Source organism: Bombina bombina, chromosome 9, assembly GCF_027579735.1.
Source record: "Bombina bombina isolate aBomBom1 chromosome 9, aBomBom1.pri, whole genome shotgun sequence".
Lineage (NCBI taxonomy): Eukaryota > Metazoa > Chordata > Amphibia > Anura > Bombinatoridae > Bombina > Bombina bombina.
In genome coordinates, this window is record NC_069507.1 from 73,051,571 (window position 1) to 73,077,759 (window position 26,189).

Genomic DNA, 26,189 nt, shown 5'->3' on the forward strand with positions numbered 1-26,189 from the left:
AAAGAGCCCATGTTTTTAATAGGATTATTAAAAACCGGGCACTGATTCATCAAAATGTACATTTACTTTAAATGCCCCATAATCAATAAATAGCAATTAAAATGTAAATCAGTAAGTATGACCATGGTTTTGAATGACCACTTTCAAAACAGCAACGCATTTACCAGTAACTATTGTTTTATCCATATAGTAATAATTAATAAAAGCAAAATGGAAAAAATATCCTGTATATAAAGGTTTTTGAACATTGTAAGCAATTATGTTAATTGATATACATTCAGATCTACATTAATTGGATGATGTAATGATTTATAATACAGAGGGAGCAAGGTAGAAACACAATATTGCCTAGATTACTAATGCAGTGAAATCAATAGCACAAGGATCACTATTTATATAGCGCACAATCTGATATTACGAGTGAATGGTAAAAAAGATTTACTAGATAATCTTAGCATGGCTGAATTTTTTTTTGGTGTGTTCTATGTTTTCTATGGATAGCACAGGGTGCGTTATCATAGCTAATATTACACGTGGTGAGATGTGTACCACTGAAGAAATAAGTGCTCTTGGAGAGTTGAAGTAAAGCTAGAATATATGCATAACAGTAAAACATTTCTAATATAATAATATATTACATGACAATGTGTTGGATTAGGAAGGGCTCAAAGGTGTAAATATATATATATATATATATATATATATATATATATATATATATATATACTGTATGTGTATGTGTATACGCATAGATGCATACATATACAAATAAACACATACATACACACATAGAAAGCATAATGTTAGTTAAGAACTCAACTTGTTGGCCTTCGACTTCAGGTTAGCGCATGTTAGGCTTAGCACACTTTTCGCTTAGCATCTGAGCGACACCTTAAATGAGATTTTCATTGTGCCCCCCATAGAAATCTTTAATTTGAGGGTTTAGTGCAACAATTCTATATGACATCCAGGTGTACGCGAGCCCTAGGCTTTTGCTCGAGCACTAATATTTTACTTTGAACTTGTAATATGAGAGTAAAAATATAATCAATATGGATTGCGCTGTATGGATAATAGTGCATCCAAGCACTAACATTTGTGTGTTCCACTTGTAATCTTGGCTAGTATATATTAGACATGAATTTAGATTCAGGCAAGTATAAAAAAACAATTCATTTTCCATATTTATTGAGTTTGTCTGTACATGCTTACTGAACAGTCCCATAAGAAAAAAAAACGAATGCATGCAACAGGAAATTTAGTTAAACGTATATTTATTAACACATTTATTCCAAACGACACTACCAAACAAAATTATTATTTTTTCCTCCAAAATTATTATTCTGAAAAATGTTTTCTATGTGTATATATCTAAATGCGCACACACACACACATATATACAAAATACCCCCCCCCAAACTCTAATTATGCAACGGTTTAAAGTCTAACTTTGATCTCAAAAGTCCTAACCAATTGTAACATTCCGAAAAATTAAATTAGGTTTATAACTGAAAGTCAATTCAAACAATATAAAGTATTTTAAAAAATAATTCATTACATATCTGTCCAAAATGATATATTTCCAGGAGCTGTAGAAGGGGATCCATTTTGGGATGGAATACGTGATGCAATTCTTGGTGTTCCCTCTAATGAAACTAAAGAGTGCCATAAGCCTAAACCAATCTTGTTGAACACTGGAGAGGTATATGACAATGGATGTAATTGTGTGGAAAATGTTAGCTCATATGAATACTGTATTAAAGGGATACTAAACCCAATTTTTTTCTTTCATGATTCAGATAGAGCATGAGATTTTAAGCACCTTTCAAATTTACTCCTACTATCAATTTTTCTTTGTTCTCATGCTATCTTGATTTGAAAAAGCAGTACTGTAAGCTTTAGAGCCGGACCATTTTTTGTTCAGCACCTGGGTAGCACTTGCTGATTTGTGGCTAAATGTAGCAAACCAATCAGCAAGCTCTACCAAGGTGCTGAACTAAAAATGGGCCGGCTTCTAACCTTTTATTACTGCTTTTTCAAATCAAGATAACATGAGAACAAAGAAAAATTGATAATAGGAGTAAATTAGAAAGTTGCTTAAAATTGCATGCTCTATCTGAATCATGAAAGAAAAGATGTGGGGTTAGTATCCCTTTAACATAACATCACATTATAGTATTTGCTGTTTTTAGGTATGTAAGTGTTGGATATGTGAAGTTTGTGATAGATAGACAGACAGATCGATAGATGGTAGATAGACGATAGACAGACAGACGGATAGACAGACAGATGAATAGATAGACAATTGATAGATAGACAGACAGACAAATAGATACATAATATTTGCTGAACATTCTCATGCATAACTGATAAACCATTTCTGTATTCTTTATGAATGATGTATAAAATATTGCTAGTTGTAATTTTCTGAGTAAAGTGGGGCGCATGACTGGCTTTACCTTTAAAGTGTTTTCTGAAAGACTGGAATAGAGTTTGGGAGAGGTTTCAGCATACTTCCCAAAATTCCCAGAGGTTTCTCAGGGCAGGGAAGTGATGGATGTTTGGTGGATGGACCTGTAACAGGATGTGAGGGAACATGGGTAATCTGTGGTCTGGGCGTGCTGCAGGCAGAGTCAGGAAGCGTAATGGGACGTAATGGGTGAAGTCTCTGGAAACTAAGACATTTGTACTTGCAAATGAATCTGCAGGATAGCCAGAAAATCCAGGGGGGTAGATAGAGTTTCAGTAATATGTATCTGAAGAGTTTTTCCTTAGAAAACTATTTAAAAACTCTGTTTTTTTAATGGATTAAAATGGTTCCAGATTAAAAAAAACACAAAAAAACATTTTATTGCACCACTTTAATCTTTGCCAGAAAAAATCTCATAAAAAATATTGGAATATACCCCACTGATCATCTTCATTCTCATTCTCTTTATCCTTATCTTATATCCTCAGATATAAATGAGTTGCTTTAGTGACCAAACAATGCCTGTGTGTGTATTAATGTAATCTAATTCTTGTAGAGTTTGAAGCCTGCACTTAAAATTCTCGTAGGAATTGGAAAACTCACCATTTTCAGAGTTAACTTACTTAAATCACACTGTTGCTATCTAGGGCTCTTGCAAATGTATAACATTGTTAAAAGCAAAATTGCTGCCATATAGACATGTGCACGCTCCTGAGGATACCTATCTGTTTTTCAACAAAGGACACAGAAAGAACAAAGTATATTTGATTATAGAAGTAAATTGGGAAAAATGTATGTTCTCAGAATCATGAAAGAAAATGTTGGGTTTCATTTCCCTTTAAACATTTTAAATTACAATTTCAAAAGTGTTTAATATGCCTTTAAGATGCCACTGGTGTTCAATACTTTAAAGTTTTGCCACAGTCATCTGAATAACAGAAACTAGGAGCCTTGAAGTTAGCAGAGTGTTTACAGTTAAAAAAATAAAATAAAAAAGAAAAGTGGACTAGAATTGGAAAAGGGGAGAATGGTTGTTTAAATAAGAAAATTGGGGATGGTTAGTAGAGAATTGGGACTCCATCCAGTAACCCTAACTACCACAGATATTTAAAATGTGTAGAAAAATCCCTGGTTGGTCCACAAATTTAATCTAAGGTGAGTAGTAGAATGTTACAGTTATTATGGTGTCTGTTACATACTCAATATAGTTCTGCAGAAACCAAGAATTATAATTCAGCTATGAATCACTATTTTTCTCATTCTTTCTTGTAGATGAATGTTCCTCTACCCTGGCACCCAACAATAATTGATGTTCAGATCCTCACTATTGGGCCCTTAGCAGTACTTGCTGTGCCTGGAGAGTTTACGTACGTATGCTTTCAAATCTTATCAAATGGTATTCAATCTTAAAGAAATAGTTAATGTGACAAACGTTACTAGCTAAATAGTGTTTGCTATGAAATACACAAATTCTCTTTACTGCATAATCTCAAGCGCAACACATAACTCACAATTTGTAATCTGAACAATATTTAGTTTATAGGGCGCGCTAAATAGATGCCAGCCGAGCTAAACATTCTTTGGTACTTCTGTTTTACCAATGACTTTTAATACCAGATTGTGCGCTATTTTGAGCGAAGGCCCACAATATTGATAGCGCACCCAGCACTATAAATAGCGCTATTCTTGTAATCTAGGCCTATATCAGCACAGCATTCCTATGCAGGAAAATATATTGAAAGGAGGTGTGACTGTATATATATCGCCAAAATGTCAAAATAAAGTATTATAATAGTAATGGTAGCAAACTTCAAAGCAAGCGAGAAAAAAATCCTGAGTGTGGTTGCGTTTCGCAATCCTTATATTTTATGTCCACCATATACTTTTTAGTGATACATACACAATTTGAACTTGGCGTTGATTGCTCTATATTATTGTTATGATAACTACTTTGCAATGTATTAGGAGAGCATAGATCCCACTATGCTAGGGTGCTGCTATTCTGATTTATACATTCTGTACTACTTGTATCAATAAGCACTATGTGGCATTATTGTACTCATGTTATGTTAATTGATGTCTGTGTACATATTTTGTGTATAATACGATTGTTGACAGAGAGCATTCATTTATTTATTTTTTTATATTTATTATGTTTTCAGTTTACATGTAACATCATACAGTCATTATACATTGTAGGTATATGCTCAAATGTCTATTTAGACTGTTCAGCAGGAATTACAAAAACTAACTTAACTATTATTCTATTAACTAATTCTTCGTTCCATTGTTAATACATATCACTTGTAGGTTTCTCCATACTAAAAAGGAAAATAATCATAAAGGCTAACAATCTTACCTATTATCTCTAATATACTAATTCGCCTCTCATCAGCGAGTCTCCTCTGTATCATCCTGGCTCCACGGGCCAGGGGGGAAGGTGCGAAACAAACAGACCTCCTTATCAATGGACCCCTCACCCACAGGGATCCTAACAATGTACTGTGTGTTGAGGTGGCATAAGTGTAGTGTCCCACAAAAATTTAGCATCTAGGAAGAAGGATAACTGATTCCGTTTTAAAAAGCCATACTCCTCTAAACACATGAGTTCAGTTGTTCTTTCTATCCACAACTCTTTAGTTGGGGAGAATGATGTCTTCCATGCCCTGGCTATTAACGATCGAGCCCCATTCAGACCTATCTGGGATCTTAGCTTGCATGTAATGCTGGTATTGTCATTGAGAAGTGCTATTCTGGCTGTCAATTGAAATGCGTCTCCCACTAAACTCCGGAGATGTACCTCTACTCCCTTCCATAGTTTCTCAATTATGGGGCACTCCCACCACATATGCAGTAGGGTTCCCTGTCTGCCACATCCCCTCCAGCACATACGTGAAGAGTCAGGGTATATTGTGTTCAATCTGGTTGGGGTTAAGTACCAACGAGACATTCATTTCAAGTATTTGTGGGGAGGTGGAGGACTTTCTCGTTCTCTGGAAGATAGTATGCCAGGCTTTATTATCAATTTCAGTATGTAGGTCGTGGGCCCATCTTGTTGTAAAGTTTGGTAATGTGGTGCTTTGAGTTTCTAACAGAAGACGGCGGGATACCGACAGGGTACTCTGGATTGTCGTCTCCCTGTCACATAGTCTTTCAAAGGGGGTCAAAGAATGGAGAAATTCCCTCTTGTGTGGTGATGTGTGCAAAAAATGCTGGAGTTGAGCGTATTTAAGCCAATGAACATATCGTCCTTCTGCGGTAGCCTCTAACCTGTGTCTGTCTAGTAATTTCCCGTCTTCTAAAAATCTACACAGTGGAATCGTGTATCCCCACTCTTTAAGTCTCCTAAATCCCCTGTCTAAACCCCCTACCATCTCTGTGTTAAGGACTATTGGGAATAATGGAGATCTAATGGATGAAATGTGAGGGTACAGGACTTTTATTTTCTCCCATTCCCTAAAGAGGTGTTTGTGTATGTCTAATTGCCCGCATTGTGCTGGTCTAAGATCAGGAGGTACCCAGCACACTGCTCTCACGAATGGGACTTGTAGTATTTGAGAGTCAATAGACACCCATGCTTTGTGGGATGATGAACCATGCCAATCTAATATTCTCTGGAGAGTCACTGCATGATAATATTCCTCTATTTTTGGTAATCCCACCCCACCCATAATCGTAGGTCTGTATAAGGTGTTTCTATTAACTCTGGGTCTAATCTTGCCCCATACATAGGTATTTATCCATCCTTGTACTCGGGTTAAAAACCAGGAGGGGAGATGAATAGGAAGGGCTTGTAGTAAATATAGGATTCTAGGTAGTGTCGTCATTTTAATAGAGTGTATTCTGCCCCACCAGGAGAGTGTCTTGGTCGCCCAAGCATTAAGGTCTCTTGATATCATGCTAAACAGAGACTCATAGTTTTTCTTAAAGAGGGTGGCAGGGTTGGGGGAGAGGTGTATACCTAAATACCGAACTGACTCTGACTGTAGACGCAAAGGACAAACCTTTGAAAGTTTTTGAAATTCTGATGGGCTCAGCGATATGTTCAATACTTCCGATTTTGTTTCGTTTATTAAAAAATTGGAGAGAGCGCTGAATTTCTCAATTTCCCGAAGTATCACTGGGATAGTACTGCTATGGGAAGTGACTGTGAAAAGGATATCGTCCGTGTACATCGCAATTTTAAATTCATTGGGTCCTATAGTGATGCCGTTTATATCTTTATTGGCGCGTATGTGGGCCACGAACACCTCCATTGTCAATATAAACATTATAAGAGATAGAGGGCATCCTTGTCGTGTTCCATTTTGGATAGGGAATGGGTCTGAAAGCATACTATTTACTCTTACTTTAGCCCTTGGACAAGTATAAAGACTACAGACTCTATCTATCATTTTGGTTCCGAATCCAAATGTTTCTAACGTTTTTTTAAGAAATCGCCAATTTGTCCTATCGAACGCTTTTTCTGCATCCGTCGTCATTATAACTGCCGGTATATTGTGAAATTTTGCGTATGTCGATAGTGTTAACGCTTGTATGGTATTGTCCCGCGCCTCACGACGAGGCGTGAAGCCTACCTGGTCAGTGTGTATAATATTGTTCAATACTGTATTTATTCGATTTGCTATGATTTTGCTAAATATCTTTATATCCGAATTAAGCAATGAGATAGGTCTGTAGCTACCCATCTGATCCTGTGGTTTATCTGGTTTTAAAATAACTGCGATATGTGCCATTAACATATTGGGTGAGAATTTTAATTCGCTGTCTATGGTTTGGAACAGGGACAATAAATGTGGGGCTAAGATATGCTTAAAAGTTTTATAATAGGAATTAGTAAACCCATCTGGGCCCGGGCTTTTCCCTTTTCCCTATTGGAAGATGGGAAATAACCCTCAGGATTTCTTTTAGGGTTATTGGCGCATCCAAGTCACTCCTCTTTAAGTCTGTCAAGGGGTTTAGGTTAGCATTCTGGATATATTGTGCTATATCCTCGGAATGTGTCGGCGTATCCATTTGCTCAAGGTTGTAAAGTCTCGCGTAAAAGTCTCTAAAACTGTCCGCTATTTCTTTACTGTCATAGGTATCAGTCCCAGTCTGTTTTTGAATTTTATGTACGTGTGTTTGACCAGTCTTTGTTCTCAAAGCCCTAGCTAATAGTGAACCGACTCTGTTTCCCTCGAAAAAGAAGGTTTTTCTTAATTTAAGAGCTGTTTTCTGGGATTCCTCTTATCTTAAGATTCTGCCTGCGACCCCTGTTGTCTAGATCCTCTAACTGATTTTGCAGTTGTATGATCTCTGTATTTTGGTGTTGAAGTTGCAATGAAGTAAGATTTGTCGTTTCCGACACTTCTTCGGCGTACTCCTCAAGCTGTACTACTCTGTTGCCTAATTCTGTGATGTCTTTTTTGACTTCAGCCAGACCATCTTTAATTAGTTGGCTTGGAGCTGTTGCGCCAGGTGCAACTACTGCCTTAAAGAAAGCGTTCATTTTAGAGCCTGAGGGGTTTACTGATTTTTGTATTTTATCTGTTTTTTGTTGTCTTTTAGACGCCATATCGATATTATTGCTTGAAATGGCTCTAAACTTAACTAAAAGCTTCCCTGTATTCTGATATATTCTGGTCAAGCAGCTGTTCTGTTTGTTCCTGTAAAGTCACTCCCTATATAGGGTTGTTTCTCAAAGCAGCTGTCACAGAATTCTACAGTACTCCTCTTCTATGCCACCTTACACTGTGCTTTTTTATATGTGTATACCACTAACCCCCTCTATTTCCTACAGGGTTTCAGGGCTATAACAAGAACTATGCGCTGAATTATTGTATGTGCCTCTATGCTGATTAGGAGGCTAAACTGTATGATATTGTTCCTTGTTTAAACTGCTGCTCAATCGAATCTCGAAAAAGCACTCTTTATAAGTGATATTGTCCCAAAGCAGCAATTACAGAGCTTCTCTGCTTTAATTCTCTCCTCCTTTCCCTCTATGGCCCACTACAAGTTGTCATATCGATGTGTATATTACTTTCAGCACTAATCTTTAACATTGCTGCAGGGATGTGGCGTGGGCTGTGTAATAGATTGTTGGGTTTAGTGTGGTAGCAGCCTCACAGTGATTCTGACTCTGTAATTCCGGTCTGTTTGTGTCTGTACTGCAGCCCCCTTTAAATTTACTTTCTTTTATATCTCATGCGAGCCTTGAAAAAAGTCTGCATTTAAAGTTTTAGCCTCCGTTTCCTCAAACTCATAGTTCCCCCTGTACATGAAAGTATCCCAGTGGGTAGGTCTTTTTGTAAAAGATGGCGGGTTCCCGCTCTCCCCTCTCTTTACCTTCACGATGTTGCGCCGACAAGGACAGTCGGTCTAACCATCGACCCGTCCGTTTTACCGCTGTGTGACATTGGGCACTCCTCGGGATCTGAGCAGCTTGGATCAGCACCTCCTGTCTCCCCTCAGCTCCGCATACTAAAGGTGATTCGCGCCACTGGCGGCGCGTCTATAGGCCCTGGCTGAACCGGATCAGGTATAAAGTCTGTATCCCTGATAAATGTACCGCTGTCACTTTATGCCGTTCTGTGTCTGCAGGTATCTCCCAGCTCCCATACCATCAGGATCTGTAATTTATTCCCTTGGACCCCTGTTAACAAGTGCGGCAGGAGTTAGCTTCTCGGAGCACTATACTTTTGCGGCCATGCTGTTTCGTGGCCGGCTCCGCCCCCCAAATATGAGAGCATTCATTTTTTTTTTTTTTTAAATATCTTTATTTTTTGTGTGCCAAATACAGAAAGACCGAGACAATAATAATTCAACATAGATAAAATGTTACAGAATTTAACTTGACTAGGACATTGTGAAGTTCGTCTGTTCTGATTCTTACCTTCAACAGTAGATAGGTCAATGGCTAACATGGAAAGTGCAATCTTGTTGTTGGTATAGTCATGACCTATAAACATTCGGTCAGTCCTCCTATAAGGCACATTTTACTTATAAACAAAATAATTTTTATTAACTTAAACTAACATTTGCCAGCTCGGGTTGCTTCACCTCATCTCCCCTAGTCCCCAGTTTCCTGGTTAGTCAAACTGCCACTCGCCTCTCAGGTTAGCTTCTAATATGTACTCTGTGTTTCGAAAAGGTGCCATAACCATTTTACGCAACGGGATTGGGAGCGAGAGAATAAATGGTTCCCATTTTGTAACAAAAGACCTCACTCTTTTAGTAACGTCTCCCAATCCGTCTGATTGTTCAACGAGCATTTGACTTAGCAGTGTCTGCTTCAACTGTGTCACAGTAGGTGGGTTACGTTTGAGCCAGTTCTGAAATATCAGTCGCCTGGCTATTAAGACTATGTTGGACATAAATAGTTTAGAGTTTCTCGGGATTCCCTCGAAGTCTAACAATGTAATGGTTCTAAGTGTCAGTTCATTAGTGTGGGTATGCATGCTTAGGTTTGCCCAGTAAGATGTCATCTTCCAAAATCTAACAAGCTTGGGACAGTTCCATAGCATGTGCCTAATGTCTGCGTCTTCCCTCCCACACTTTGGGCATTTATTATCTCTTTCTGCTTTCCATTTCTGGAATTTCTTGGGTGTTATATAGCTGTCGTGTATGAGTTTGAAATGTGACTCCCGGACTTCTGACGAGAGAGTGGGTCGTTTAACCTTATGTATACTTTCCTCGATCTCTTTACTAGTCACCTCCTCCCCTAACAGGGAGCTCCAGAGCTCAGCAAGTCTACTTAGGCATGAGGTGCTCGTGGTTCTGTTCAGCCTCTTATATAGCGGTGATATTGATGTGATACCTTGCTCTACTAACTTTACACTTTGCACTATCTGTGACTGTTCACCACCTCTATTCTCTCTCAATAGTGTGGAATAGTAATGCCTAGCCTGTAAGTAAGCATAGTGGTGTGTCCTAGGTAGTCCGAACTCCTGTCTCAGCTCATCAAAAGTTTGCATGTGAGTTCCCTCTGGCATTAACGTCTGGCCCACTGTGCGTAGGCCTAGCTCTTTCCAGTGAAGAAAGGCTTCAGATGAGATTCCCGCAGGGAATTCAGGATTACCCCCCCCCCCATGGTAAATAAGCTATTATCCTATGGTCCCCTCCCAGATGTTTACAGGTTAGTCTCCAAGCTCTCGCCGGTTCGTTCAGTAGGTCAATGTCATTGAGGTATTTAGTCGCCTGTGAATGGGTCATATGGGGTACCATTTCTAGTGTCCAAGGTTTTATCAGTGTGTTTTCCAATTTAGTGTTTGTGAATTTTTCTTGCCCCGTCAACCAATCTATAGCAAACTTACACTGAGCTGCCCAGTTATAGAGTTCAAAATTAGGTAACGCCAGGCCACCCATCTCACGTGGTGCTGTGAGTTTAGAATAGCTAATCCTATGTTTCTTATTAGACCATATAAATTGAAGGACCGTCCTCACTACGTTCTGCATGTCAGTTTTTTTAAGTATGAATGGTAGTGTCTGGAAGAAATAGAGTATTTTTGGGAAGTAGACCATTTTTATAAGACTCACTCTGCCTGATAGGGATAGAGGAAGCGGGGACCATGTTTTAAGCAAGTTCTTCAGCTGTCCCAACAGGGGACCATAGTTTATCGAGTACCACTTCCGCGGATCAACATTAAGAGTTACTCCCAGGTACCTAAAATTCCCTTCCACTACCTTAAAGTCAAAATTAGGGATTTGCCTGTCACTCTTTGATAGAAGCCATATTAACTCTGTTTTGTCAGTGTTAATCGCGTACCCAGAGATCTTACTAAACTCCTCTATTAACTCCATTAATTTGGGTATATTCTTGCTAGGATCTTGAACAAATAGCACCATGTCATCCGCAAAGAGCGAGACATGTGAGACCGTGTCACCTATCTACATTCCCTCTAGTTGTTGTCTGATTCTCCACGCTAAGGGCTCGATAGCAATGTCAAAGAGAAGTGGAGACAGGGGGCAACCCTGTCTCGTGCCTCTATGTAGCAGGAAAGGCGATGTGGCAGTCCCATTCACAAGGATAGAGGCCTGCGGGGCCCTATATAAATTGGATACCGCGGTAACAAATGAGCCTTCTATCTCCCCCAAAGTATGGAAGAGGTGTTCCCACAGGACCTTATCAAAGGCCTTTTCAGCGTTGATTAGCAATAAGGCTGCTTCCCTATGACTTTCTCTCTTCTTACTATCGTGGGACAGCTGCCAGTAATATTGAATAACTGTCTGGACTCTTCTGATGTTAAGGACAGAGGATCTTCCCTTGACAAAACCAGTCTGGTCGCTATGAATAAGCGACGGTAGGATCCCTGCCAGTCTATTCGCCAGAATTTTTGTTAGGATTTTATAGTCCTGGTTAAGTAGGGATATAGGGCGATAAGACTGTGTCAGGAGTGGGTCTCGTCCCTCCTTTGGTATGATGCTAATGTTAGCTTCTGCAAATCTAACCGAGGGTACCACCGAATCATCTAATAAGCCGTTAAACAGTTTCTCCAAGGCCCCAGCTATGTCTGATCCCATTATTTTGTGGAACTCCGCCGGTAGTCCATCAGGGCCCGGGGATTTCTTTAGCTTTAGGTGTTTAATTGTGGCTGTTATTTCCTCCTTAGAAATGGGAGAGTTAAGCTCCTTAAGTTGGTTCTGCTCTATTTTTGGTAGCCGGATCGGTGTCCAGAATCTCTCCCTATCCACGTCGAGCACATGTTGCACCGAGTAAAGTCTTTTATAGAAGCTAGTGAAGGCGTCTTGAATATCAGTTTCTTTATTTAATAGGGTTCCTCCCTGCTTTATCGCTAAAATAGAAGTCCTTGTCCTAGTCAATTTGGTCACTCTAGCTAGTAGCTTCCCAGTTCTATTCCCAAACCTGTAGTACTTGGCTTGAACTCTAGCATGGGCTTTGTTAGTTTGTTGGAATATATAGTTGTCCCTAAGTGTTTTGGCTTCCTTATATTTCTGCCTATTTGTGTTGTTAGGATTCCTAAGATATTTGTTTCTTGCGTTTAAAAGGCGTGATAAGAGATGGTCTGTTTTTAATTTATGTTGTTTTTTAAGGGATGTGGCGTAAGCAGATATGGCCCCTCTCAGGACAGCCTTGGCCGTTTCCCAGAATAGAAGGGGATCGTCTGTGTGTTCTTTATTAAGGTCTGAGTATGTATACCATTCACCTAGAATATGTCTATAGAAATTTGGGTCTCTGTACAGGTATGTTGGAAAGACCCATTTGTTAGATTTGTGATTAGAGGCTCCTGTATGAATTTTTACCTCTATGGGTGCATGATCAGAAATCGTTATGGGATCTATTGCGGCTTCTTCTACTCTAGGACACAGCGTTGAAGAGACCAGAAAATAGTCTAGTCTCGACAAGGTATCCTTTGCTACAGACATGCATGTGTATTCCCTATTTTCTGGGTACTTGGCTCTCCACACATCTTGCAGGCTTAAAGACTTCACCAGGGTACGTATTATCAGTGTTTCTTTTTTAGAATTATAAACTCTCTGGGGCTTTGGTGTGTTTCTGTCAGGGTTGGAAAATCTATCTGCAGGGACCTGTGGGGCAATGTTAAAGTCCCCTCCAATAAGGAGAGGTGAGTTAGTGAATCTTATTATCTCTGAGTGTAGTGTCCTCCAGAACATTTGTTTTCGGGTTTGTGGCCCATATACACCTACCAGCGCGAAGGATAATCCCCCGATTTCTAATTGAATCATGACAAATCTCCCTTCCTGATCGGTCTGTGTTTTGGTGATAGTGTATTGTAGGTTCTTTCTAAACAGGATCACCACCCCTCTAGCTCTCCGTTGTTCGTATGGTGTAAAGATTACCTCTCCTACCCAATTTTGTTTCAGTTTCTGATGTTCTAGCTGTGATAAGTGTGTCTCCTCTAGAATGGCAATGTCAGCTCGTCTAGAGTGTAAGTAACGTAATATGGACCTACGCTTTTGTGGGGAAGTGATGCCTCCCACATTCCAGCTCATAATGGTTAGTGGACTACTCAGCATGGTGTAATTTCCTGTATGTTTGGTGTGCCGGTGTGTATGGTGTCGTAGGGTTTTGTGTAGCAGTGGCATTGAAATACCTTGAACACTTCATCTGTTGTATGATCATGTGCTGTCGACTAAGGCTAATCTGTCCCCTCATTGGACCCCGGAGAGAGAGGTGAGCATCCCGCTGGCAAGACAAAAAAAAAATTCAGTGAAAAACATAGAAAACAATATAAAACATACATCACAATTGTCAACAAATCAAACCAGTTCCTCCACAACACTCGACCAGTTGTCCTGGTCTGATTTCCTTTTATGAGCAGTACACCTCACCCTTAATTTGGTCTCTTATTGAGAAAAAATAATTAACTAATTAACTAAACGGCTGCAGTCTAAATCCCCCTCCCCCCCTAAGGCTCCTAATTCCTAGAACAGGATCAGCTTAGCGGTATCAATTAAGGATCAAACAAGTAAGAGACAAACAAGGTCCCCAAGCTGAAGATGAGGTCAACTACTTGATTACTACAGAATAGCACTGCAAATAAAGGGGGGGGGGGGATTTCTCTCTTCCCTAATCTATTTCCAACAGAATATTATAGCAACTAAACTGAGACATTTTTCAATATCTGCTCCCCACCATAACTTCAGTTACAACTGTTAGCTTTTGAGGCAAAGACCCCAGTATGTTGAGTTAGAATTTAGTAATTAACCCCTTATGGGTCCAGTGTCTTTCATTTCTCCTCTGCATTGTATAGAGTGTCTCAAGTCCTGTACCATTGCAGAGTTTAGTTCATCTCCGTTCAAGTATCTTTAACTATCAGTTCTTGCTCCTGTCTAAGGAATTTCTGCAGATGTCTGGGGTCCTCAAAGAACTTGACCCCCTGTTGGGTCTGAAGTCTAAGTCTCGCTGGGAACAACAATGAGAAGGGGCGCCCTGATTCTGCAAATGACTTACAGTAGGGCGAGAACTCTCTTCTTCTCCTGGAAATTTCCGCAGAGTAATCTTGGAAGATTAATATTTTTGCCCCCTCAAATATCAGGGGGGAGTTCTGGCGATATGCTCTTAGTATCAGGATCTTATCTTTGAAGTTAAGGTATCGGATCATTACTTGGCGGGGCCCTCTTGTATTTTTCTGATCTTGGTTCATGTTGCCTACCCTGTGGGCTCTCTCAACAACACACGGTATATCATCCGGCTTCAAATGAAGCAAAGCTGGCAAAGTGCGTTCAGCAAATTTGACTAAGTCCGTGTTTGGCTCAGTTTCTGGCAGTCCAACAATTCGCAGGTTGTTGCGCCTTGAGCGGTTCTCAAGATCATCAACTTTGTCAAGCAATATTTTATTTTGAGCTTCAAGCGCAGCGATCTTGGTAGTGCTTTCTCTTTGCAAGACCTCTCCATCTCCCACTCTTTGTTCGATATGCTGGAGTCTAGAGGAAAAGGACTTAAAATCTGATGACAATGAGTCCATCCCTGTCTGCAATTGCTCTATCTTGGGCAAGAAAAGTGTTGAAATTTGTTAGACAATAGGGTGAGTGTCTGTCAAGATTTCCTCAGCTGTGTCCGCCACCATGTTTTCTGCAGCGTGTACTTCCACTGTAGCTTTGGATTTTCTTTCCTGTTTTTTTTGCCTATTGGACATGGTGCCAGTGGCTTTAATGAAACTTGAATAGTACTTCTGCATGCACCTATCCAACACTCCACTCCTACCTCCAGTAGTTGTGTGCAGGGGAGAGAGCCAATATTTTATAGCCCAGGGGGTAGTGCCCGTTAGCCAGGTCTTAAATAACTGATCCTAACAGCGATCACTTAGTTTTCATTCCTTTGCAGTATGTAGGGTATGGTGTACTAATTTGTTACTGCGTCATATCTGATTGTGGTTCAAGTACAATTTGCCCTGGAAGCTTCTCTGCAGGGTCTGCGTTCATAGCAAGTTTACTGTGTTAATGTATCGGTGATGTATTGAGACACATGTGCTGCACTCCCTCAAGGCAAGGTTCTCACAGCACCCCCTTCAGCGTGTAATATATCTGTATAAACCTATATAAACCAGCCCAGTCAGCGGAGGAATAACCAGAGAGGGGAGAGGCAAAAAGAATGCTATGGCGTCTAGTTAGCCACGTGGGTGACCGGGGCCTTGTACACTGTCTGCTTGTCGCCAGTTGCAGTGACAGCTTTAACGCTATTAGGGTGTAGGATAGCGTGGTCAGGATTAACAATATTTAACAGTCTCTAGTGTGTGTTGGCTTCAGCCCCCCTGCTGCTGCTCCCTTTCACCTGAATATAGCAAAATGGCAGTTCTTCTCTCTCTTGCCACCCGGCTCTCCCCCTCCGACGTACCGTTCTTTGTCTCTTGTGTCCTCCGGTTGAGCCCAAGTTAACCCCCAGCTGTGCGGGGTCGGATCAGTTGCGTCTGATGGGGTTCTAATGTGTGCTCTTTTTTTCTTTAGCGCGGTCTTTGGCAGCTACGGCCGTTGTGGCTTTTGAAATTGTTCCGGCAGGGGAGCCGTTGGTGTTGGCTCCTACCTGTGACAAGTCCGGACAGGTTTTGAGGTATACCTGTCAAGGATCAGCGGTATTGTGGTAGTTTACGGTCGCCAATGATGGAATTTGGGAGCTATGAGCACGGAGCTCCTCTTCCCTGCGACCGTTCGCTCCGCCCGCCCACCGGAAGTCGAGCATTCATTTTTAACCATTTAATAAAGTACTTTTTATATTTTGCTAAAAAAAAGAATGCTGTGTTCCCTTGATTTTTGGATGGAAAATATTGGTGTTCCATCTTCTAACTTTTTGCAGATGTTATAGATATATACTCCCAAGTTGGAGGAAACCAGACGTAGACTCCTTGCCCAATGTGCTTAGAGGAATATGATACCACCTCACAGACGAGGTCCAATGAAGGCCGAAATGATTGTCTTGGGTTGTCATGTTCCTTATTCAGAGGAGAATTGCCTGGTAATTTTGGGGCTAGACTGACCTTACTTACTTAGCCCTACTTACTTAGCTCTAAGCACAGTTGGGCTAAAAGAAGCAGCTCCTAGGTGGCAACTCGCCATAGAACAAGCTACTGAGCTGTTGTTCTTTCCTAGTAGAGCGTTTCTCTTTCTGTATGCATATACTTCCAAGGGTTTTCACTAAGCCTATTGTAAACATATCTTAAGATTAAATTAAGTCAAACTTTTTTTGTATAAGTAACAGCTGTTATTATCATTCATACAGTAAGCAAATCCATAAATATTCAATTTGGTATAGAACTGTTTCTATATAACCACCCCTGATACTCTGATTGGCCATGGTGTCTAAAAGTATGCTGGGTGGGGACATCCAGGAATGAGAATTTCTGCTTCTTAGTCATTTACTTATTGTATATCCAAAACTGAAATTGAAATTGCTACATGACCTTTTGCATAATATTTCTGTCCATGTGCTCCTTAAAGGAATAATCATCTTTGAAAGTAATAGTAGTCTTTTTTCTTTTAAAGCCAAGACTAAAATAAAACCAGCTGCAGCTAATGCATTTTTCCATAAATTTGTTAAATTTTTGCACACTGGACACATACTATTAACCTCTTAAGGACTGGAGTGTTTTGCGCAAATGATGCCCAATGTACCAGAGGTTTTTTAAACAAATTTATATCAGTCATTTTAAAGAGAAATAGAGCCTTTGCTTTTTTGATGTATGTTAAAATACACATACACACGCATATACAGGGAGTGCAGAATTATTAGGCAAGTTGTATTTTTGAGGATTAATTTTATTATTGAACAACAACCATGTTCTCAATGAACCCAAAAAACTCATTAATATCAAAGCTGAATAGTTTTGGAAGTAGTTTTTAGTTTGTTTTTAGTTATAGCTATATTAGGGGGATATCTGTGTGTGCAGGTGACTATTACTGTGCATAATTATTAGGCAACTTAACAAAAAAACAAATATATACCCATTTCAATTATTTATTTTTACCAGTGAAACCAATATAACATCTCAACATTCACAAATATACATTTCTGACATTCAAAAACAAAACAAAAACAAATCAGTGACCAATATAGCCACCTTTCTTTGCAAGGACACTCAAAAGCCTGCCATCCATGGATTCTGTCAGTGTTTTGATCTGTTCACCATCAACATTGCGTGCAGCAGCAACCACAGCCTCCCAGACACTGTTCAGAGAGATGTACTGTTTTCCCTCCTTGTAAATCTCACATTTGATGATGGACTACAGGTTCTCAATGGGGTTCAGATCAGGTGAACAAGGAGGCCATGTCATTAGATTTTCTTCTTTTATACCCTTTCTTGCCAGCCACGCTGTGGAGTACTTGGACGCGTGTGATGGAGCATTGTCCTGCATGAAAATCATGTTTTTCTTGAAGGATGCAGACTTCTTCCTGTACCACTGCTTGAAGAAGGTGTCTTCCAGAAACTGGCAGTAGGACTGGGAGTTGAGCTTGACTCCATCCTCAACCCGAAAAGGCCCCACAAGCTCATCTTTGATGATACCAGCCCAAACCAGTACTCCACCTCCACCTTGCTGGCATCTGAGTCGGACTGGAGCTCTCTGCCCTTTACCAATCCAGCCACGGGCCCATCCATCTGGCCCATCAAGACTCACTCTCATTTCATCAGTCCATAAAACCTTAGAAAAATCAGTCTTGAGATATTTCTTGGCCCAGTCTTGACGTTTCAGCTTGTGTGTCTTGTTCAGTGGTGGTCGTCTTTCAGCCTTTCTTACCTTGGCCATGTCTCTGAGTATTGCACACCTTGTGCTTTTGGGCACTCCAGTGATGTTGCAGCTCTGAAATATGGCCAAACTGGTGGCATGTGGCATCTTGGCAGCTGCACGCTTGACTTTTCTCAGTTCATGGGCAGTTATTTTGCACCTTGGTTTTTCCACACGCTTCTTGCGACCCTGTTGACTATTTTGAATGAAACGCTTGATTGTTCGATGATCACGCTTCAGAAGCTTTGCAATTTTAAGAGTGCTGCATCCCTCTGCAAGATATCTCACTATTTTTGACTTTTCTGAGCCTGTCAAGTCCTTCTTTTGACCCATTTTGCCAAAGGAAAGGAAGTTGCCTAATAATTATGCACACCTGATATAGGGTGTTGATGTCATTAGACCACACCCCTTCTCATTACAGAGATGCACATCAGCTAATATGCTTAATTGGTAGTAGGCTTTCGAGCCTATACAGCTTGGAGTAAGACAACATGCATAAAGAGGATGATGTGGTCAAAATACTCATTTGCCTAATAATTCTGCACTCCCTGTGTGTATATATATATATATATATATATATAAACGCATAAAATGAATACTCAGTGGATGACAGTTTCAACTAGCTATTAAGTTACAGAATTAGGAAATTATTGTAAAATGAAAAATTAAATCTAACAAGATTTATTATCATATTCCACAAAAAAATACATAATTAAGCTTTGAATGCTGGGAGAATGAGGAGGAGTGTTCCACAAGATAGGTGCGGCCTAAGAGACATCCTGAAGATGACAGATAGAGAGTGAGCGGTGGTAATGAGAGGGACTGAGATTCATAGGTTAGAAACAGAGCATAGGAGGCAGCTAAAAGGGAATGTTGTGATGATGTTTGAGATATAGGGCTAAATGATAAAAAAAAAATCACCAACATGGAGTAAAATGACTCAAAATCTTTAGGGGCTTTTTAGCATTATAGTGTAAAACACGTGTCTCTTTCACATCCTCTCAAGTTAAAATTTTCCTTTCCAAACCATTTTGAGGGACCTCACATTTATAGTGAGACTTCTTAGATAATCTCCCCAATGTGGAGAACATTTTTAATCACTGGGCTCATAAAAGGTTTTGTTGTTGCCATTGCAGGGACTGATATAGAGCAGCAGAAGTAAAGTTTTTTTACAGTCTCCCACAGGGCCACCCTTAGGGGCGATTTATCAAGCTACGGTGGACAGTATGTATGCCGCAGCTCGACTCTGGCAGGCTGAATTCTCCTGGCAGAATTCTGCATTGCACACGAGCGCTATTTTGAGTTTACGTGCAATCCTGCCCCCTGCCCGCGCACAGCCAATCACGTGCAGGCAGGAGCTGTCAATCTCCCTGGTCGGACTAGACTGTGGAGATTGAATTTTGCCACTTTAGACGTAGCAAAAGTTTAGGAAAACAGTGGTCTAATGACCGCTGCTTATTAAATATGGCGTGCAGGTTGTGAGAACCTGCAGTCATAGGGGCTCAAAGGTTCACGAAAGTCTTTGATAAATCGACCCCTTAGCATTTGCAGGCAGCCTCAGCCCAGCAACCCTATTACCCCCCCTCCCTCTGTATATCCTGCCAACTGTATGGCCCACCCCTGTCCCAACATTCAGTGTTACACTATGGGACCTATTTAATAAAGCCTGGACGGATAGAGTTCGCTTCCAGAAATCTGTCCACCTGGAATGGTAGCATCTGCTTGTCCAATGCTCATGCTATGGGCTATCAATCACTCCGGGTTGACTTGTCCTGGGTGATATTAATCCACCAGTTTAGACCTGACATACAGATTATGAAGCAGTGGTCATCAGAATGCAAGCCTGCCGCATAGGCTCTCCAAAGCTGCAGCTTCAAAAATGAAGCGTATCTAATCTCAGAAAAATGTTCTACCTTTTTTTACATGTAAAATCTTCATTTTAGACACTTTATATTGTACTCTTGTACTCTTATTTAGTTAACAATTTTGTTGTATCTGACAGTTTCATGTCTTTACTCCCACTGTACCTTAATGGGAAACAGAATTAATGGATTTTCCGAACAATTTGGAATATATTAAACTAGACTTTGTGAATGAAGATGATTTGTATAACGAACTTTGTTGTACCAAACTGTGAAATAAAGTATGTTTTTCAGTAACTGCTGTATAATTTGTTGATTCCTTAGTCTACCTTATATTCTTCAAATTAAATTGGCAGCCCCAAGCAACAGGTATTGATATAGAAAACACTGGAGAGGTGGCAATAATAGAATATTAATAGATAGAAAATAAGATAAGACTGACACTAGAAGTCTTTCATGTAGATAATCTGTACAGTATAGTATGATAAATGTTTATGTTTCCCAACAGTAATAGTTGTTATCTTTATAGAACTATGTCAGGGAGAAGACTAAGGGAAGCCGTTAAAAACGTGAGTTATATTGTTATTCTTTATTTTTAATGTAGTAAATTAATTCAACATGTTTCATAAAATGCTAGCAATGTACTGCTTTAAAAATTAGACCCAACAACTCAATATAAAGTTATTTCTCTAGCTGTTAACAATTAAGATAGGTTTACATTTTCTGTCATGCATGGGAAAATCTAAATCAATTATTCAAATATTTTTAAGGACCAATGTTATACTAAAATTTAGAGGAAATGCATGTTTGTGCACAACTGATCTTCAAGGAAAACATATAAGCTATAAGGTTTTGATGGTTCTGTTCATGAAGTTTCTGTTGAGGAATGCTTGGTGAATCTACATAAGAATAATAGCTCAGTGACTTAGAATGCCATTGACTTCTGTACGCTGGTGCAGGAAAGGGGTCACTGGAGCTTTGGTAGCAGCTTCCTGTAAGGAGATGTCTGAGAGGAAGATAAATTGAGCTACAGAGACACACCTGACAGGAAGTAGTCAAAGACCTGGTAGAATGGGCCGTAATCTGTTTGGGTGGAGACTGTCCCTACTTCAAGTAAGCTTCATGAATCAAAAGCTTCAACCAGCAAACCAAATAAACAACAGATTAGTTTCTGGTAAGGTGGGAGCTCTTGGGGTTTGGAAATATTTGCCTCCTCCTAGTGGTCAGGAAAAGTAATTCCCATGAGTAATGGATCATGGACTCATTTTTGCAATATACATTAATTTTTTATTTTGCTTCCTTTTGTGGTAAAATACACCTGAAAAATGTATGTGCTCCACTTTCTTCCAGGAAGACTTGGGTTAATACTATTAGCTATGTAATCTGTGATGTTTAGTTAACCCCCCTCCTACCTCACATTTCCTGTACTTATTTGCTTTTTTACGGTGGATTAAAAGTTTTGCATCAACAATCATGCTAGGAAAGTATTCTTTGCAATAGCAGTGAGTGTACACTTTAGTTTAGTTATTAATATTATTGTGTAAATATAAATATGCATTTATATTTAGCTATTAGATAAAGATTAAAAATGAATATATGTCTGTTTATTTAAATCCCTGTTAAATATTTTTTTTAGTAAATAATTAAGCTGAATCAATGCTAAACCACCTTAAGGGAATAGAAAAGGGTAGGCTACCCCAATCTCTTTCTTTAACTGCCCATGTGCAAACAAAGTTCATGCTATAATTGCATATTAAATTATATTTGGTTAGCAAGGGTTCTTTTGCTCTGGGAGGCAGGGAAATCAATGAAAACAAAAGAAAACATAAAATAATATACTCATTTGACAAAATAAAGCTACAATATTTATTGGTAAATTTGTGTTTAATTGGCAAATTCAAAAAGGTCACTTTATTTAAATTCATATCTATATATAACGGCAATGAGTCCCCTAACTAAACCCCCCGTAATTGCGTCTGACCTTAACAGGAAACAAAGGTGAAAAAGGGAGTTAGGGAGCCCATGCTCCCCCAGCCAGCCTACCAGGTGCTTAACTTACACCACCCCAAACGCTGCATTGCGCATGTGGAAACATTACTGGCTCGCCCATCAGGGTCATAGACCTCTATTTCCACTTACGCCCTGTGCGTTACTCAGTCAAACCGTGCACCAACACTGGCCGCCAATTACCGCCAACAGGGGGTTTGCCATTCCACCAGATAATAGTTACGCTCGTTCGGTATGTTATCTGTTAACTGGGGATAGCGCTGATTTAAACCAATTTCTCTTATTTGCTAATTTAATGTCGAACAACTTGCCCGACATTTCTTTTACATCCACCTGGACTCATTGCCTTCCATGACCTCATTGATGATTAACAATCTGAAATACAAAGGACAAGAAAAGAGGTGTAAGACAACGCTATAGGTTAATTCTCAGTGGGGATGGGAGGATGGGAAAGAAGACAAGTTGTGAACTGCTGCTGCTGCCCAGGTAAGCCCCTAATATCCCTAGCTCACTTTCTAGTCCCTCCCCTAGTCCTATCCCTATCCATCCCCTATCCCTGCCTACTTATTTTGTCTGCCTGCAGCTCCCCCCTCCCCGCCCCAACACATTGGCAAGGAGTGGAGAGCTGCAGGCTTCTTATGCTTCCTTCATTTTCCCACCCACTTACTGTGCTCCCTGCCTATCTGGGCACTTCACACCCATAAGTGTTGTGGGGCCAACTGGTCCCAGAAAAAGAACTGGTGTCCCTTAAGGCTATCACTTTCTTCCCCCTTTTACTCCTCCCTTATCCTCTTCCCAAATAAACACAGATGTAGCTGCAAATTTAAAAAGGTCACTTTATTTAAATTAATATCTATATGTAACGACAACAAACTATCTCCTTTCCTGACACTAGATCCTTGCAAGAGCAAAATAAAAAAAAATAAAAAAAACATCTTGACTTTTTTTTACTTTTAACATAGAAGGCTGTAGGCTTAAAGGGACAGTCTACACCAATTTTCATATAACTGCATGTAATAGACACTACTATAAACAATAATATGCACAGATTCTGATATAAAAATCCAGTATAAAACCATTTAAAAACTTACCTAGAAGCTCCAAGGTTAGCTGGAACACCCACTCCCCCTCCCTCTGCATATGAAAAGACTCTTTACACAAACAGGAGCAAGCTGGAGTAGGTATACATCAGTATACATCTAAAACTTTGGGCTTGGTTAGGAGTCTGAAAATAAGCGCAATATTATTTAAAAATAATCAAAACTATACATTTAAAAAATAAAATAAACTGTATAGGCTATATAAATGGACTATCTACAAAACATTTATGCAAAGAAAAATCTAGTGTATAATGTCCCTTTAAAGGGAAACTCAAGTCAAAAAACAAAATAGTAATAGTATTTGAAAAAATAATTTCTTAATTAGCATTTTCACAATTAAAAATATTACTGCTGAAGTTGTTAAAAATTAGTATACAGTATTAGCAGAAATAAAGTGTAGGGACACAAACAATAAAGCATAAGCTGCTCTGATTTATGTGCTCTGTAGTTGACTACAATTCCTGTACAACCTGAGTTACCTTGGCAACAAACTAGTCTCTGCATTGAGGGCAGATGAAACTTACATTACTTACACTGCTCCATACAAAATACCATTTAAGATATTCTTTTTTTTGACTACAGTATTCCTGTAAGATTAGTTTTGATTACCATACCCTTAATCATATTAGCATAAAAAATTGCTCTAGATACCAGTTAATGTCTTGACATTCAAGGAGCAAACATGTTAACAAATCTAGATCCTATGGAAATGTACAACCATTTCAGAATAAAAAAGGGTGATGAGTGAAATGCCAGTTTCAATATTCATTTACAGCTAGATTACGAGTTTTGCATTGCGGCTTGTAATGCTGAAAATATGGCATTTTCAGCGTTAAAACAGCACCGCAGCCATTACAAGTCTTGTTGGTATAGGTGTACCGCAGGGTCGGCTCCAAGGGGGGGCATTGGTGGGCAACAACTCCCACACTATCCATATCTCACCCCCCCTTCTCTCATACCCTATGATGTCTTCTCATCAACTACTCTGTCACCTTAGAAATACTACCCCATCTAACTCTTTTGTCTCTGTACAGTAAGCCTTTTAGCCTGTAACGCAACGTCAGTCCCGCACTCGTAAAAATGACGTTTTTTTAATGGGATTCCCATAGCGCTGGTATTACGAGTTTTGCGGTGAGGCTAAAAACTGAGCTTTGCAGCCTATAACGACAAGATCCATTCCACAATCTAAAGTCAGTAGTTTATGAGTTTTACACTACAAAGCTGTAACATAAAACTCATAACTAATGTGTTACAAAGTACACTAACACCCATAAACTACCTATTAACCCCTAAACCGAGGCCCTCCCGCATCAAAACACTATAACAAATTTATTAACCCCTAATCTGCCAGTCCTGACATCGCCGCAACTGAAAATGTGAATCAGCCAATAGGAATTAGCGCTGCTAAAATCCTATTAGTTATTCAAATCAGCCAATAGGATTTAAGCAGCTCTAATTCTATTGGCTAATTCAAATTAGCCAATAGAATGAGAGCTGCTTAAATCCTATTGGCTATTTAAATCAGCCAATAGGATTTAAGCAGCTCTCAATCTATTGGCTAATTCGAATTGTAAATGAATAATATATAGCAATCTGCACCACGTGAACAACCACACAGACTCACTAAATAGGAATTAGGACTGCTAAAATCCTATTGGCCAAATCATCTTAATCAGTCAATAGGATTTATTCGAATTAGCCAATATGTAAAAGCTTAAAGGAGCACATTCCTCAAAAAGAGGGGGTCTAAGGTGTGATGTAGAGATTTGTAAGTATAGTGTTTTACATAAGTAAGAGTGGGGTGTGTACTGTGGATTTCTAGAGAACACAAACGATAAAAATATAGAAATATAAAAATATAAATATATAAGAGAATGTGAAAATGTAAAGAGCAGTGAGAAAATATATATAATAGTTAAAAAGTAATATAGGTAAGAAAAAAAAAAAAAAATATATATATATATATATATATATATATATATATATACTGTATATCAATATATGTTGTAGTAACCAGGATTTGTGTAGACAGGATAGAAATCCTGGTTACTACAACATATATATATATATATATATTCTTACCTATATTAATTTTTGCACTATTATATATATTTTCTCACTGCTCTTCACATTTTCACATTCTCTTATATATTTATATTTTTATATTTCTATATTTTTATTGTTTGTGTCCTCTAGAAATCCACAGTACACACCCCACTCTTACTTATGTAAAACACTATACTTACATATCTCTACATCACACTTTTGCCACCCTCTTTTTGAGGGAGGTGCTCCTTTAAGCTTTTACATATTGGCTAATTCGAATTATTTGTGATCATTTGTTTGTTATTTTGTTTAATGTATAGTATTAGGGGGTGTTTGTATTTTTTTTTTAGCAAAAGAGCTGTTTATCTCAGGGCAATGCCCTACAAATGGCCCATCTAAGGGCCCCTGGTAGTTTGGGGGGTGGTGGTTTGTATAGTGTTACGGGATGCTTGTATTTTTTTTGGAGTAAAAGAGCTGTTTATCTCAGGGCAATGCCCTACAAAAGGCCCTTTTAAGGGCCCTTGGTAGTTTATTCTAGAGTAGGGTTTTTATTTTTTATTTTGGGGTGTTTTTTTTAAGAGTATTAGAATAGGAATAATCTTTATTTTTTTGGATAATTTCGTTTTTTTTTTGTAATGGTAGGTTTTTTAATTTTTGTAATGGTAGATTTTTTATATTTTGTAATGTTAGGTTTTAGTGTAAGGTAGCTTAGGTTTTATTTTACAGGTAAGTTAGTAAATAGTTAATAAATATTTACTAACTAGTCTACCTAGTTAAAATAAATACAAACTTACCTGTGAAATAAAAATAAAACCTAAGCTAGCTACAATATAACTATTAGTTATATTGTAGCTAGCTTAGGTTTTATTTTACAGGTAAGTATTTAGTTTTACATAGGTATTATTTAGTTAATAATAGTAACTTTAATTTAGATCTAATTTAATTATGTTAACGTTAGGGGGTGTTAGGGTTAGAGTTACATTAGGGTTAGGTTTAGGGGTTAATATAGTTTAATTTAGGTTGTTG

General features: G+C 39.0%; 1 protein-coding gene across 1 annotated transcript in view; it reads left to right on the forward strand.

The window, feature by feature from the left end:
* The window catches only part of ASAH2 (N-acylsphingosine amidohydrolase 2), a 123,056-nt gene that overhangs the window by 68,353 nt on the left and 28,514 nt on the right, over nucleotides 1-26,189 (forward strand). The window contains exons 12-14 of the mRNA XM_053692903.1: nucleotides 1,587-1,702; nucleotides 3,743-3,837; nucleotides 20,540-20,591. Coding sequence (XP_053548878.1) covers nucleotides 1,587-1,702; nucleotides 3,743-3,837; nucleotides 20,540-20,591 — 263 coding nt within the window. The remainder of the gene's footprint in view (nucleotides 1-1,586; nucleotides 1,703-3,742; nucleotides 3,838-20,539; nucleotides 20,592-26,189) is intronic.